The sequence below is a fragment of the Punica granatum genome, chromosome 1 (assembly GCF_007655135.1).
Source record: "Punica granatum isolate Tunisia-2019 chromosome 1, ASM765513v2, whole genome shotgun sequence".
In the NCBI taxonomy this organism is placed as follows: domain Eukaryota; kingdom Viridiplantae; phylum Streptophyta; class Magnoliopsida; order Myrtales; family Lythraceae; genus Punica; species Punica granatum.
Window position 1 is genome coordinate 4,627,485 of NC_045127.1, and position 12,104 is coordinate 4,639,588.

The 12,104-nt window shown below is 40.2% G+C and overlaps 2 protein-coding genes across 4 annotated transcripts; one reads left to right on the plus strand and one right to left on the minus strand.

Moving 5' to 3' along the window:
• Positions 1 to 10: 10 nt before the first annotated feature.
• On the plus strand, positions 11 to 3,547 carry LOC116195016 (polycomb group protein FERTILIZATION-INDEPENDENT ENDOSPERM). The gene is made up of 13 exons (XM_031523969.1): positions 11 to 334; positions 816 to 881; positions 987 to 1,109; positions 1,259 to 1,339; positions 1,449 to 1,541; positions 1,652 to 1,727; positions 2,019 to 2,098; positions 2,171 to 2,242; positions 2,514 to 2,573; positions 2,664 to 2,760; positions 2,947 to 3,010; positions 3,163 to 3,222; positions 3,324 to 3,547. The coding sequence occupies exons 1-13, from the start codon at positions 158 to 160 to the stop codon at positions 3,391 to 3,393; spliced, it is 1,119 nt and encodes a 372-aa protein (XP_031379829.1). The 5' UTR covers positions 11 to 157; the 3' UTR covers positions 3,394 to 3,547.
• On the minus strand, positions 3,489 to 12,104 carry LOC116194995. Of its 3 annotated transcripts, none has more exons than XM_031523949.1 (20): positions 11,700 to 12,104; positions 11,242 to 11,330; positions 10,551 to 10,659; positions 10,380 to 10,434; positions 9,931 to 10,019; positions 9,267 to 9,333; positions 9,126 to 9,188; positions 8,692 to 8,859; positions 8,522 to 8,615; positions 8,352 to 8,431; positions 8,177 to 8,252; positions 7,997 to 8,040; positions 7,704 to 7,771; positions 6,961 to 7,046; positions 6,687 to 6,844; positions 5,276 to 6,587; positions 4,919 to 5,196; positions 4,609 to 4,815; positions 4,366 to 4,522; positions 3,489 to 4,114 (listed from the first exon to the last, which is right to left on the minus strand). In XM_031523949.1, the coding sequence occupies exons 3-20, from the start codon at positions 10,562 to 10,564 to the stop codon at positions 3,834 to 3,836; spliced, it is 3,297 nt and encodes a 1,098-aa protein (XP_031379809.1). In that variant the 5' UTR covers positions 10,565 to 10,659; positions 11,242 to 11,330; positions 11,700 to 12,104; the 3' UTR covers positions 3,489 to 3,833. The 3 variants fall into 3 exon arrangements, with proteins under 3 accessions (XP_031379809.1, XP_031379803.1, XP_031379818.1); XM_031523943.1 differs by having other exon boundaries at positions 10,547 to 10,659; XM_031523958.1 differs by lacking the exons at positions 11,242 to 11,330; positions 11,700 to 12,104 and having other exon boundaries at positions 9,931 to 10,012; positions 10,547 to 10,607.

Below are 12,104 nucleotides of genomic sequence, written 5' to 3' on the forward strand. Positions count from 1 at the left end.
TTTCCTTTCTGTGTCCGTACTGCCAAGTCCCTCACTTCCCTCTTCATCATTGACCGCCGAAAGCACGCAGAGAGAGAAAGAGAGAGAGAGAGAGAGTCGTACGCGGCCACGACCGCTGTCTGCCGCCGAACGAGTTTGCCGGACTGGCGGGGAAGAGATGGCGAAGATAGTGCTGGGGTCCGAGCCGGTGGTGGGCTCACTGACGCCGTCGAGGAAGAGGGAGTACAGGGTCACCAATCGTCTCCAGGAGGGCAAGCGTCCACTCTACGCCGTCGTCTTCAACTTCATCGACTCCCGCTACTTCAACGTCTTCGCCACCGTCGGCGGCAACCGGGTATATTCTCCCACTTCCCCTCTCTTTCAAAAGGAAATTTTTTTTGCTAGATTGGAGCTCGTCATTGGCAAGAAATAGACCGGAAGGGGAAGAAAGGGAAGTGGGTATCTTCAAAGAAGCTCATTTTGATTATATTCTATGGATTCAGCTTGAAGTTTTGGTTTAAAGTGTGTAAGTGGCTGTTTGGAAGGGTCAACCTGCACATTAGCAATTTCTGTTCCTAGCTGATCAAATATCAGGAAATAGGCTTCTCTTTTGCAGCAGGAAGAAATTTCATGCCGGAAAAAAAAATTAATCTTCTTTTTGTGAGAAATTGGTGGCCGAAAAGGCATTGTACTCATTAAGCACAACTGTGTTTCGAGTCTATAATAATGTGGCAAATAACGATGGCATGAGTTTTCTGAGATTAGGTCTCGTCTAAGACTCCCTTTTCTTCTAAAATCTATCATTCGGATGACCTGTTCTTGTTGATATTTATCAGGTGACTGTTTACCAATGCCTTGAAGGGGGTGTGATAGCTGTGTTGCAGTCATACATTGATGAAGATGTAAGGGAAACTTTCTTCCTGTTCATTTGCAAACGGATTTCTATATATGCCAATCTGAAGTTATCTAAAAGAAAACTGGGGATTTTCCTTTGCTCTGTAGATCAGAAGGATGAGTCCTTCTATTCTGTCAGTTGGGCATGCAATATTGATGGGGCCCCATTTGTCATTGCTGGAGGCATCAATGGGATTATCCGTGTAATTGATGCTGGGAACGAGAAAATACACAAGGTGTGGTGAACCCTTCATTAGAATCAGATTTTAGAGTCTAGGCCGACTTTTTTTGCCCTTACATTCTGCTCTCTGCTCTGGACTGATCTGTGAATGAAGATTTGTGTTATTCCATTTCTTGTCTACCTTCTATGTTTATACCTCCACAGAGTTTTGTGGGCCATGGAGATTCAATAAACGAGATCAGGACTCAGCCATTGAAGCCATCACTTATTGTTTCTGCTAGCAAAGTAAATTGTTACATCTCTTATCTCTACTTTGCCGACTTACTTTTTAGTTTTTACAGCAGTTATGGTGGTTTATCAGTATTTAATATCAATGATTGAATATTTTTACCAGGATGAGTCGGTTAGGTTATGGAATGCTCAAACTGGAATTTGCATTCTAATATTTGCTGGAGCTGGGGGTCATCGCAATGAGGTCTTAAGTGTGGTAAGTACTGCAGACAGGTTTTTTATTGTCTAGGAATAGTTTTCTTTTCCTTGATTCATCAATTCGACGGTTATCGTGGACAATTTTTGAGGCTCAGTGGCTTTCTCTAGGATTTCCATCCTTCAGATATATATCGAATTGCAAGTTGTGGAATGGACAACACTGTGAAGATTTGGTCAATGATAGGTAAAACTTCAATTTTTGTAACTGCTGCAGTCACTAGTTGAGGACTTAGTGATTGAGTCTTCTAATAGTGGCACAATGAACTATAGTTATATGGTAACTAAATTATTGCATAGACCCTATATTTGTAAACTATGATGAATGGGGAATCAAGAATTTCTCTGTCATCATAGGATTCTATAAGATATGATCAATGTTGATAAATCATGCACAACAAGACTAACAGCTTGAAGCTTTTCTCCAGATTCTTTAAGGAAGAAGATAAACTTTCGACTGATTTAACTTGTCATGCAGAGTTCTGGACATACGTGGAGAAGTCATTTACTTGGACAGATCTTCCATCAAAGTTCCCTACCAAATACGTACAGTTTCCTGTAAGTAGCATTTGTTCTTGATTTTGAATATGATTAGAAAATACCTATAGAAGACTAACTTCTGCATTTTAGGTGTTCATCGCTTCAGTCCATTCCAACTATGTTGACTGTAATAGGTGGCTTGGTGATTTTGTATTATCGAAGGTAAAACTGCTGATGCACCCCTTTTTCTAATGGCTTGGACAGGGATGTTCCTTTCATAATTGATTTCACCTTTAGCTTGCAAATTTGATTTGTCATGTGAGTAAGCTAGTTCTATCATATAGTTGTCATGACTTAGTTGCTTAAATATGTTTGCTCAGATTAATATTACTATAATTGAGACATTTCTCATGTAATGATATGCTTCAGGATATGTATTAAGGACCATTAAATTGGCCGAAATCTCATCTTATATTCTCTTTTACATTTCCAGAGTGTGGACAATGAGATTGTGTTGTGGGAACCCAAAATGAAGGAACAATCTCCTGGGGAGGTAAGATTTCTTCTGCCAGATCTCTTATGCTCAAAACACTTATCCATTAGAAACCCGATCTTTAGGCCTGGAAACAATGATTTCTTGCAGGGCACGGTTGACATCCTTCAAAAATACCCAGTTCCAGAGTGTGACATATGGTTCATCAAATTTTCTTGCGACTTCCATTATCAGTCAGTGGCTATAGGTATCTTCTATTCCTAGCCTAGTTCTTTCGGGTTTCGGGTGGTCTAAGTGCCAAAAGAATTTTAGCCTATTTTTTGCCTTATCAGTGTTTGAGTTAGGTTGGGCAGCATAACTTGATCTCAATATAAGCTTTTGAAGAACTGCCTTATAATTCTTTCCTTTTTTCTTTTACCCTCCATTGTACCAGGGAATCGGGAAGGTAAAATTTATGTGTGGGAGCTGCAGAGTAGCCCTCCTGTCCTAACAGCAAGGTTCGGTTGGATGTGGTTTAGTTTCTATTACTTAATTCTCCTTTCAATTCCAGGGCTCTTAACCTCCTTACCCTGCGTTAATTGGTTCAGTTTCTGTTACTTATTCTCCTTTCAATTCCAGGGCTCTTAACCTCCTTACCCTGTCTTTTTAGGTTGTCTCATACTCAATCAAAGTCACCAATCAGACAAACTGCCATGTCATTCGACGGGAGGTATCTCTCTCATGCCAACCATAATCATACACTTAAATTTTTGTCTTGTAAACTCTTATTGATAAAAGCTCTGATATCTTCCTTGTATTTGTCTTTTGCAGCACAATTCTCTGTTGCTGCGAGGACGGTACCATATGGCGCTGGGATGCTGTCGAAGTTTCATCTTCCTAACTTATATACTTAGGCACTATAGGCTCAAAATATGGTGCAAAACACAGAATCTCTGTTAATTAGTCAAGGTCGGAACCGACTCGGAGATTCATATCTATTTACAAACTGATATTTCATGTTGTCATGTAATCATATGATAGTTTGCTTTGTTCAATTAAGACAAAAAAAAAAGAATTAAATTACCTACCCAAATGGACTTCCTCTCATACATCAATCAATATAAAGTACAGTAAATACCTAACAAGAATTATCTTTCCTCTCTGTACGAGACAATTTTCGATTGCACAAATAAGTTCATGGTTATTCATCTCCCTACGCTATTCCCTTTGCAGCACTCGATTGCTCGTATATATGTGTGTACTGTACACAAAGAGGGGATCGGGATCCCTATATACAGTTTCAAACCTGTTTCGGCAAAATTGTCAATTGTTGACCACTGGTCAGATTTGAGTCCTCAGTTGCTTCAGTAAAAACTCCATTTGTTCGAGTCTCTGCGAGAGCTGTTCAACTTCCGAAGATCCAGGGCTGTCCAAGGCGGCCGTGAGGGCAGCACATTTGGCTCGAGAATCTGAGACAGCCTCCTCAATTGAAGCCACTGTTGTCAGCAAGCTTGGGTTGAGAGCTTCACTTATCAACCTAGGTGAGTTGAGCCCGAAGCTTCGGGGGCTATTAACCCTGCTAAGCTTATCGGGAGTGAGAATCCTGTCAAGACCCTCACTTCCTGCAAGATTAGGAAAGGCGTGTGGGTCACATGGTATTTAGAAAAGGAGTCGAGTACACTCCATCCAAGATGTATCCTTCTTAAAACCAACATTATGGTAAAATTCTTAAACCCGGAAATGCAATGTTGCATAGATAATTTCTGCCATCTATATCTTAAGGATGCACAAGGCAACTTGTACCGTTCCAAACTTCAATAACAAAACAGTGTGATCTTTAGGAAAGAATGAACTCCCAAGAACTGAAACTCACCAAGGTTTCTTAGTTGGTCGATTGCTGCATGTCCAATGGAACCTTCAAGCTTCAGCAGGCAGAGGACTCCAGCAACGATTCGACCCATAGAGTCGGCCTCAGATTTGCATAGAAACACGAGGTGTTGAAGCTCCTCTTTCGTCACAACTGCCTCTATCTGCAGAGAACCAGCACATGAGTAGGAAAATTCTGCTACAGTTGGAGAAGGAAAATTGATGCCATGTAAAATGAGACATATTTTACCGGTTTCTTGACTGAGAACTTCAGGTTTTCCACCATCCATTCACCCATTTCACCCTGACCATTTTCGTCAGAAATTACCATACGAGCTTCAACATCTACTCCACCAGAAGTTTGAACAGTCTCTTTGATCCCATTTGTCTGTGAGGCTCGTAGAAGGATTTCCTTCTGAGCATGAGGCTTCACAGCCTGTAAACCTTCGATACTAACCTGCAATAACAATCACAACCGTTAGAAAAGCAAGGATCTGAAGAGATACCTTCTTACCCAGAAAGCACAATATAAACGGACAAGAGCACATAAAACTGCTTACAATCACTGATTCTAAAGGGTATCTTGACATCCCATTTGAATTTTCATTGCAGTTCATTCCATGTCCATGCTCCAGTTTGCTCTTAGCTGCTATTTGCAATCTCTGAAACATCATGTGCCAAGATCTCTCCTCTCTGCAGACATCAGCATGATCATAATCCTCCCACCTGTCTGTCATTTCCTCAGGACCTTCGAGAGCAAATAACCAGTCCTTCAATTCCACAGATACGTCCACATCATCGGGCCTCGCCAAGTGCAGAAAGTCTTCCTTCCCATTACCTAGATTAAGACATGGCAATTAAATAAAAAGAAAATTTGATTAAAGGTAAATGAGATTATAACTCGCAACATTCCATACTCTGTATCTCATCAACAGTGAGCGGTGATGCTTTAAAAAGTTTTGCCAGGGGGCTCGATGACAAATTCTCTATCCCTTTCAAGAGACCCTCCCCAGGCCCACCATCAGGCCCGAGTATTCCGAATCGATGCAGAAGGGACTCCACATAGTTCATTCCACCACCAAGGCGAATACCCGAAATGCAAGCCGATAAATTCAAACTATGAGATTCTTTGTCAAGCTCATTGAATGGAATCACCTGGACAGTGCTAATGTCAAGAAATGGAACCCCGTTATACTTGATGCTGGATCGATGCTCCCTTTTATTATGTATCCACAGGACAGCTCTCAATGTATCTGAGTCTGTGAGTTGACCATTTCCAGTGGAAGTCAACGCCGATCCGCTTTTAGTATCTATGCAGTCAATCTCAATGCTCTCCCAACAAAAAATTGAAGATACAGCTATGGCACCTCCGAGGGTTCTATGGGTAACTTTGATGAAGAAGTCTTCTCCGGCGAACTGAACAAGAGGCATGCCCTCAATATCCACAGAAGAAGATTCAAGAAATCGAAGCTGAAGATCTGATACAGCAAGGCTCACGGCAGTATCACTGGGGACCTTGTCCATAAGCCTCCCACGAGTTGATTCTTCTTCCTCAATTTTCCTTTTTCTGCTACTCTTCCCTGCTAGAGCTATCTTTTCACTGATCTTACCAATATAGGCATAAAGGTCCAGCACAAAAAATAATTGCTCGACTGAAGAATTGGATAAATATCGACCACAAGCTACCCCGACTCTCAATATGCCACCGGGAGGAGGAACGTCTGTGAGAGGACCCCCATCAGCAGTAGCCATGGCCACTTCAACACAAACATCTTTAACCTCGACACATATCCATAAGTCTGAAATTGGTTCCTGAGATTGATTAAGGTTATCAAAGCTAGAAGATGCTTCAAGAGATAAATTCAGGTTTGATGCCTTAGTGGTCCATTTCTTCTGACTAGCATCGATGGGCTGATCTTCCCAGAGACAAAAGCAAGCAGGATCTTTCTCGAGATTCAGCAGCTTCAGCTTCAGGGAAGGTGACTCAGAGAATAGCAGGTCTTCTATATGAAGCTTTGCTCCAGTGAAGGAACTGTGAGGAACGCTTTTATTTTTGTTGCTTGGAGTGTAAACTTCACCCATCTCCAATGGGAAGGTAATGTCAAGCTCCTTCAGAATAAACAAAATTGAATTTACTGAGGAATCAGGTAAGACAACACCAGGACTGACAACAATTCCATCCGCCAAGAACGAAGCTATCCTCAGACATGATTCTTCCTGAAGATAGATCTGATGAAAGGACCGGTTAATCATAGTTAGGAACAGTGATAGCTGGTAAGCTTGTAAAAGAGTTTATCCAGTATTTTAAAAGAATTATGTGGATAATACCATAAGAGGCTGACAGTTGATGAACGTCTCTGAAGCAAAAGAGGGTGGGACTGGGGAAGGTTTGACTTGAAGAGAGTGCAGTGTTATTAAGGGAACACCCACGATTTTCTGCCAATCTGCTTCTCCCAAAGGGTATATTGGAGGGCAAAAGTTCTTGGCTGCAGATAAAGGAACCTTTTGTAAACGATATACATCTAGACCTATTATATAACATTTAAATAGATCTCTACAAACTCAAAATATATGCTGTAAAAAAATAAATAAATAAAAATACCAAATTCAGGAATCTTTGGAGACTCATTTGCAGAAGACAGCATTGAAGGTTGCACCAAGGTGCATGGAGGGCGTGAAAAGGTGTCCCTGCAATTTTCATAAAGATCATGTATCAAGTCATAAGGAAACAACTTTCAAAAGGATTTCGGCCCTATCATAACATGACATTGGTAGACACGGTTGGTCCAATTAACAGTTCTTAAATAATCACTCCAATAAGCATATGATTAAAAGGCACCCTTCTTAGTGACAAGATCTATGGTTCTGAATCAGAAAGTTTGGGAGATCATCAAACATTTCCAAGAAAGAAAAGGTCATTTGTATTATTGAATAGAAAAATTGAAATTAACAATCTCAGTTTTGGCATTTCTTTTTTCAGTGTGAACCCCGGTATCCGGAAGCCTAACGGATCCCGACTAATTCAATCAAGCCGAGTTGGCCCACTAAGGGGTAAAGCTCTCCCAATCAAGGATTTTTTCCATCCACAAGCCTCGAACCCGAGATCATACTTAAGGGGAACAAGCGCCGAACCGCTTGAACCAACCCTTATTGGTCAATTTTGGCATTTCAAGAACAAACGATACACGCCCTTACTTCATTAGTTGTTTAAGGCTATAATCTACTATCCATGATCATATGTTTCAAGTATAAGGAGAGGTGAATGTATTTTTTCTTTCCTTTCATTGACTTGGGGAAGAAAGGGAGCAAACTGCAGCTTAGCAATTAAATATAACCACCACAAACCTTAAGAACAAGCCACCAATGGTCACCGTCGTCAAGTTATTGGCACTTTCTCCATCAGAAACAGTTGCCTGCATAAGCAAGAATAGGCCTATAATGAGATCTCTTACATGGAAACGGCGGGATCTCAAAACCAAGAAGACTTCAAACTATAGATTTCTCATGCACTGAAATTGATTACAGCACTCTCTTATCAAAGAAAAATTAATACTTTTCTTTATCAATTTTTCTAATGCATATGCCCCAGTCAAAACCTTTGAAATGATAACATTAACATCAAGAGTCGTAGAAGATACCCGAGAAAAGTGAAGTGACTGCATCAACACGTCAAGCTGGAAGTCTGCAGGCAGATCTAGATTTTAGAATCTCATTCCAAGCGAAAACGAGATATGTAATGTGCAGACATGATAATGTCAACTTTCTTAGAGTTAGAAGATCTAAGAACACACAAGTATGAAAATCCATACAAAACGAACCAGCATCTTTAATGCACAAAAATATATGGTCCACTACAATAGACACCAGAGAGATGCCAGCTGCTTCAACGGAACCCTGCAGAAATTCGACAAGTAACGGTGACAAAGAGGATAACAAGGGAAGAGTAGCAACAGATGCAAACTTTCTCAGAAAGAAACTTATAAGGAGAAGAACCTGTTGAGCCTTTAAATCCACGTCTCCTCGGTTAAGGCAGATGTATAATCCAGTCAGGAAACGTAGAAGCGCTCGGAGTCCTGCAAAAATAATGTTCATTTTAATTCATGTTTAGATAGAATTTCATAATCAGTAACTTAATTTTTCAAGAACAATTTCTTTTGTTTTACCTGGTTCACTTAATGCAGGACAAACTGCTGCAGTAATATGTAGTTGGACCTCAAGCCCAAGTGGCCTGTTTAATTCCGTCCTCTTCACAGTGATCTGATTGCAAGTACAAAAATTAGATCATATCTCTTCTTGAAAAATAAAAAATGAATCCAAATTTTCAGTGTATTACATAGGCCTGCCCCGATATTCCTTCTAAGAAACGCTCCCCACCAAAGAAAACTCTCTTTGCTCCATCATCATCTCTTTGATTCGCTCCTTGTGCTCGCGCTAGATTGGATTCCGTGAACATATCAGGATGAGGAAGAAGATCAATAGATAGAGACTCCCATTCAAGTTTCTGGTCAGTAATTATGCAGTATCATTAGTGCTGATATAAAGAAAAAATATTTGCTTCCCTTTGATTTTGAAATTTTGGGGAAACAGAGAAAGACATACTCAAATACACAACATGACCCTCAATCCCCAAGAAAAGAATGAAAAAAGTACAAAGGACATAATTCTATTTTACTTTGGGCTGTAAATATGCCTAGAAAACAGTCTATATCCACTTACCAAAAATGCCCAAGATATATACAAAAATGCCACCCAGATCAAGAGATTTACCTTGAATACATAAATAAATTTACTATTACTGAAGAAGTCGCGAGCTTCCTTAAGATTTACAACCTGTTGTCAGAAAACTACCCATATTAAAAATCAAATTCAGAAGACACCCGAGTATTCCATCTACAGTAAGCTCAGTACCTCCCAGTCTTCATTTGTGGTGTAAAGCATAAGATTACGTATTGTAATAGAAGCCATTGGTGATGCCCTACAGAAAATGAAAAGAAAAGACATCAGTAAGTGGCACTAAATCAAAGTTAATAATGAATAGGCTACTATATTTATACAAGGTGGTGAGTGCTCCCGGTCAGTTTATTGTGAAGTTCACCCTATTATTAAAACCATAAGCCCAAATAACTTCAAAATAAGTTGCTGTTAAATAATCATTTATAAATGGGTAAATTACAAAAAAAAACCCAAATTTTATAAAATGTCTCAATTTTGTCCTAAATTTTGTTTTGTAACAAAAAAAACCATAAGTTTTCTAAAATGTCTCAAAAATGACCTCCGTTATAACTTCCGTCAATTTTTGCTGCTGATGGTGGGTCCCTTTAACAGTCCACGTAGGTCACACGTAGGCAAAAATTGACGGAAGTTATAACGGATGTCATTTTTGAGACATTTTAGAAAACTTATGGTTTTTTTTGTTACAAAACAAAATTTAGGACAAAACTGAGACATTTTACAAAATTTGGGTTTTTTTTTGTAATTTGCCCTTTATAAATTGAAAATGGAAAGAAATGCCAATTCATGGCACAGAGGAGATACTCCATAGCAGAAGTGCCTTAAGGAGGTAATCACTCACCAGGCAGCTCCTCCTTTCTGCCTGCCACCCCCACAAGTTTCAAGTAGAAGGTTGACAGTATTAATCTCCACGCTCATCCCATCTGCAATCTGAAATTCCGTGATTATGAAGTCAATAATATATAGAACATATACCTTTTTTGATTCTGCAAATATTCAATACTTGGAAGAAGATTAGTCAGCAAAAATTAGACGACAAGGAACTAGTAACAATCTTACAGGCAAAGTCACACACAAACATACAGAAGCATGGGCATCATGAAAATTAAATCTGCATTATAGCTATTCTACCATTCACTACCATCCCATATTTCATCTGATATTACATAACTTCCTTTTGAATGTCTTGATTCAGGTCTAAGAAAGATACAGGTCGAGCCAAGGACACAAATTTCGGCTAACCCGAGTAAGTGACAGTAATATAGTGGTGAACCCAATAAGGAGTTTAACCTTATCAGCAAATCCATAGCCGCTACCCCATCCTGAGCCGGTAGAAGAGGGTGTACTGCAGAGAAAACAGGGCAAGAAATTCAGCTTGCACAGAAACAATCATCATAATCCTATGTACAAATCCATTTAGGGTGTAATATTTAAAAAAATAAAGAAAGAAGCATTACCTACATGGACTTCTGCATGCTTCTTCATCCTGATTCTCCTCAAGCACCAAGTCAAGCCTATCAATTTGGACAACAATTGGCTCTATCTGGACATTGCTTACCGATGATGGAAGCTTACAGAAAAGAACGAAAGCAAAGTTAGAGCCTATTATAGTGCAACTGACAGCAAATAAAGTTATGGGCAATTTGTACTGGGCAGATATTGAGACCCCCACGATTGGGAACTTTCTGGTCAGATAGGTGCTCTGGGAACTTGCATTTGTCAATGAATACCAATATTTATACGACAAAAGTGATATTTCCACAACATCAGTATGCTTCAGCATTATCGTCCGTAAGCCTATCCATTGGCAATAACTACAACACAAGAATATCTCATATGTCAACATCTGCCACCATAATTTATCCAATCATCGATGATCATCAAAATAAATTATGATCCTAATAATTCTCAACAGGTGTGGTTTTTACACCTAGTTTCTTCAATATTTTTGCGACCAAATCAGGTAAGAACTCTTTCATCGTATGAGCAGGAGAAATTAGTATCCGCTATATCATCTAGATTGGAAACTGAACTGTAAAACTCCAATACTCTGCATTTCCTCCGATCCTAAGATACTAAACACTAAAGAGAAAAAAGATATAAATCCATAAATTTGTACAAATCAACGACCTCAGATCACTCAGCTACTCACCACTATCACCAATTTTCCGACTTTAGCAGTTGTCACGTTCAGGGCCGGAGGCAACCCAATGCTAGAGTGCAGAGCATCCCCATCGATATCTGGTTACCACATCATCACCCGCACAGCAGAAATCGTCAGAGAACCAAGTTATGAAGCAATGGGATCGATTATATGCTTCAAATAAAAATAAGACTTTATGACACAATTTCCTCGTATTTAACCCAAAGGACATCAATAAAATACTGATGAGCTTAAGTGAGCTAACTAAAGACTAAAAAATTAAAAAGTCACCCAAAACAACCAAAAACACGATGATGATCTTCATGGGCACCGACTAATCCAGCAACTGGGTGATCACACGTGAAGAAGAAGAAGAAGAAGAAGAAGAAGAAGAAGAAGAAGAGCTACACAAATCTACTCAAAAAAGGTCGCCAAATTGAGGACTGAAATGGCGAATCAAAGCTTACCCAGATTGGAGAGCTGCACGGTCCGGCCCTGCAGCTTGAACTGGTCGCGGGAGAAGGATTTGAGCCAGTACTTGAGTGTGTACTCCAATGCCCGAGCAAGAATCGACTCCATTGCCGCAAAACTGCTGCTTCCGGGTGCCTCTGCAGCCCGAACTCCCCGTCCTCGGATCCAAGAACAGCGCCGGCGGGCAAATGTGGAGCCCTAGGACTTTGCGGCCGCAATTTGGGAGGATTTCGGTGGGCTATGGGGGTTCTGGGGAATGCTGGATTCCTTCGTTCTCTCTTTCCTTCTTTATTCCTTGGGCTGGTGCTTTGAGCTTTTCCGCCTGTAAAAGAAGAAGAATCTCTTCTTCGTCGTCTTCATCGGAGGGGCACTGAAAGGCAAAGCGGGGAGGGAGATGATGG

What these genes read in the sequence shown, in the direction of transcription:
- LOC116195016 (XM_031523969.1), top strand. Translation starts at nt 158, where the DNA reads ATGGCGAAGATAGTGCTGGGGTCCGAGCCGGTGGTGGGCTCACTGACG. An exon ending in GCAATGAGGTCTTAAGTGTG is followed by an intron (nt 1,542 to 1,651) that starts GTAAGTACTGCA and finishes GGCTTTCTCTAG; the next exon opens with GATTTCCATCCTTCAGATAT. An exon ending in TTATCAGTCAGTGGCTATAG is followed by an intron (nt 2,761 to 2,946) that starts GTATCTTCTATT and finishes CCATTGTACCAG; the next exon opens with GGAATCGGGAAGGTAAAATT.
- LOC116194995 (XM_031523943.1), bottom strand. Translation starts at nt 11,811, where the DNA reads ATGGAGTCGATTCTTGCTCGGGCATTGGAGTACACACTCAAGTACTGG. An exon ending in AATTTATTTATGTATTCAAG is followed by an intron (nt 8,860 to 9,125) that starts GTAAATCTCTTG and finishes ATTACTGACCAG; the next exon opens with AAACTTGAATGGGAGTCTCT. An exon ending in AGTTCTCAGTCAAGAAACCG is followed by an intron (nt 4,523 to 4,608) that starts GTAAAATATGTC and finishes GGTTCTCTGCAG; the next exon opens with ATAGAGGCAGTTGTGACGAA.